Source organism: Trypanosoma grayi (assembly GCF_000691245.1).
Source record: "Trypanosoma grayi strain ANR4 Tgr_1500_V1, whole genome shotgun sequence".
Classification (NCBI taxonomy): Eukaryota; Euglenozoa; class Kinetoplastea; order Trypanosomatida; family Trypanosomatidae; genus Trypanosoma; species Trypanosoma grayi.
In genome coordinates, this window is record NW_008827118.1 from 1 (window position 1) to 3033 (window position 3033).

Here is a 3033-nt window from a genome sequence, read left to right on the forward strand (position 1 = left end):
AAAAAAAACCGCTTGTAGCTGGCCTGCAGAGGATCTGCATCGGTACCAACGGCTGTATTATGATGGCCACCCCAACCCCGCTCTCCGTTTTCTCTCCCTCCCTCAATCAAATGCTCGGAAGTGCGCAAAGAAAAAAAAAGACCGAAACAAAAAATACCTAAACGCTTCTGCTCTCACCCCATCGACTATCACACAAAACACAAGTGTGCATGAAAGACGGGTAGGCCGCCAGAAAAGAATTAACCATCTTTCATGTGTATTTGTATCTGGATCGGCCCATACTAGCCGGTCCCCCCATTTTCTATTCTTCGCATATGCTCTTATCAGCGAACTGAAGACTACACAGCAGCTGCTAGTCGTACTAGGACTCTGATATAAGTCTACTGATATGCTTTCATTTCATGTTATTCCATTATATATATATATATATAATTCCACGCACATTAGAAGTTGTAGTCTCTTCCTTAATGGTTGCTCGCTGTTGTTGTGTACTCGTTGGCAAAAATCTATTCCTTACTCCCAGAAGAGACATTACGCACCCCAGCATGTTGTGCGGAAGACAATGGACAAGGACAGGTGATATATGTGTGTGTATACTGTCGGTAACTGCATTGTCTCGGCGTGCCCGCTTGCGTGCTGTTGCTGGTGTGACGGGGTTGTTCTCCCCATTGTGCAATAAACAAAAAGAATCTTCGCCTCGTGCTTCTGTACTGTCTCGTGGCTTGTTCTGTTCGGCCATGTTGCAATTGCATATGTGTATATATATATCTGTGCTTTTCCCCTCATTGGGCACTGAATTTCCCATCGTCAAATAACGTATGTACATGCTGAACTAATTATCATGTCTGTCTGTGTTGGTTTCCTTCTTTACCCACTTTCTCTCTCCCCCCTCTCTCTCTCTCACACACACTTTTTATTATTACTATTATTGTTTCCAAATAATAGTATGAGCACATCGAGTCTTCATCAGCATTACTCTTATTATGATGATGGTCTTTTTTTTTTCGTTTCGCCCGTGTTGCGTTGGCGTGCGGCAGGGACTCTGAGGGAGAGACGTCGACGCAGAACCGCTGCCCGACGCCGCCCCCTCGCTGTGTGTGTGTGTGTCCGCTGCGCCGCTCACGCGTGGCGGCGTTATTCGTGCGGAGCTCCACGCCCGGGGGCTTACCGCCCGAACTCATACATACATGCACGCAGAGGAAAGGAATATCGAGGGGGGAGTCATACGTTCTCTGTTTCCTTCGTGCAGACCTGCCCGTATGCCTTATTTCTCTCCACCCAGATTCAAAGGAAACGAAGACAAAACAAGGGGGAAGCGCGAAGACATAAAAAAATCGAGTTGATGTTTTCTGGTGTTGTTGTTGTAGTTGGTTATTGTCGCTGTTTAGGTGTTGTGTGGGTTTGCCTCTCTCTGTGGCAATATCGAGTTAGCGACAGCTTCTGTTGATTCTGTTTTTCATCGGTTTGTTTGTTTGTCTGTGTGTGTGTGTGTGTTTATGCTTATTTGTTGGCTTGTTTTTAAAACGATTATCTCGCTCATTCGGCAGCCTTCGCGTTGGCCTTTAGAAAGGCTGCAGAACAGGCACGCGTATGTGTGACCCTTACGCCCATCTTCCGAGGATCGTCATGACGATGGTGCCGAACCACAGCGCGGCGAACATGCCGAAGCGCTTCCAACTGCGGTGCCTCATGCCCATGCCGGCGAACTTGTTCAGGTCCGCCGGGAAGTCTACGAGCAGCAGCGTGAAGCCGAGGTACAGCAGGATGCCGCCGCACACCGAGTCGGAGATGGCTTCCACGGTGTTGAAGGTGGAGCCAGACATGTTGACGTCAACACCCTTGACGGTCGCCACGCCGATCGCCGTGCCGAGCGGCACAGACACGGAGTAAATCAGCGTCATGGCCAGCTCCACCAGCATACGCATCCTCGCTTCCGCGAGCCGCGAGCCCAGCGCGAGTCCCTCAAAAACCTGATGGAACGTCAGCGCAACGAGCAGGGCCCGCGTTTGGGCGTCATCCGCGATGCCGACGGCGAGGCCCAGGAAGACGCTGTGCAGGGCGAGGCCAAACTCCATGAATATCGCGGCAGCAACGCGACGCGCGCTGTCGAGGCGTACAGAACTGAGGGCCCCGTGGGAGTGGCCGGCACAGTCGTGCTCCGGCGCCGGCACCACGACGTCCTCCTCAGGCTGGCACACCCCATCAACTTCACCCGAGGATGGCTCACTGGGCTTGCTGGCCTCGCGGCTTATCCAGTTCTCAAGCACGGCATTCATCTGGGAGTCCAATGCGTGCATCAGCATCGCCGCCGCCATCGCGAACGTGAGAGAGTACGCGTCAAACGAATCACGAAGCACATCTGGTACACAGGGCTTCATGAATCCAAGAACGCCATTGTTCATCATGTGCACCAATGCAACAGCCATCACCACACCAGTGGACACACATTTGCCGGTAACGACCACAAACGGGTGCAACTGCAGGCATGGTACGTAATTCCCGAGAAGCGGCAGCATCGTCCCGATGAAAGAGGCAATCAGGAGAACAAAAATGGCCACCACGTGCAGACCGACGGAGTAGCTGCCCTCTTCGGCATCACAACCACCGAGGGCATTCCTACTCATTGCCGGTGCGATGCATTTGTTGGCGGTCAGGTTTGCCTGGAAAGCGGCGTAAACCGACAGGAGCCCATCGCAAGGATCGGCGCTGGCCATATTGTCGGAAGAGGCGAGAAATGAGTTTAGGCTTTGTGGTAGAGTAGACCTGCTCCAAACAAGCGAAAAAAAAGGCAATAACAACAACACCCCCACACACCAAAAAAAAAGCCAAAAAGGGCAGACGCAAAACAAAAAAGCAAGCCTGAAGAAGAAATGAAGTACAACAGTGTGTGAAAGAAACACGAAAAAAAAAAACCGCTTGTAGCTGGCCTGCAGAGGATCTGCATCGGTACCAACGGCTGTATTATGATGGCCACCCCAACCCCGCTCTCCGTTTTCTCTCCCTCCCTCAATCAAATGCTCGGAAGTGCGCAAA

The 3033-nt window shown here is 51.6% G+C and overlaps 1 protein-coding gene across 1 annotated transcript; it reads right to left on the bottom strand.

The window, feature by feature from the left end:
• Positions 1-1601: 1601 nt before the first annotated feature.
• Positions 1602-2714, bottom strand: DQ04_15001000 (cation transporter; the record flags this gene model as incomplete). Its single annotated transcript, XM_009317241.1, has 1 exon — positions 1602-2714. One exon carries the CDS (start codon positions 2712-2714, stop codon positions 1602-1604), a length of 1113 nt encoding a protein of 370 aa, XP_009315516.1.
• Between the last annotated feature and the right edge of the window lie 319 nt (positions 2715-3033).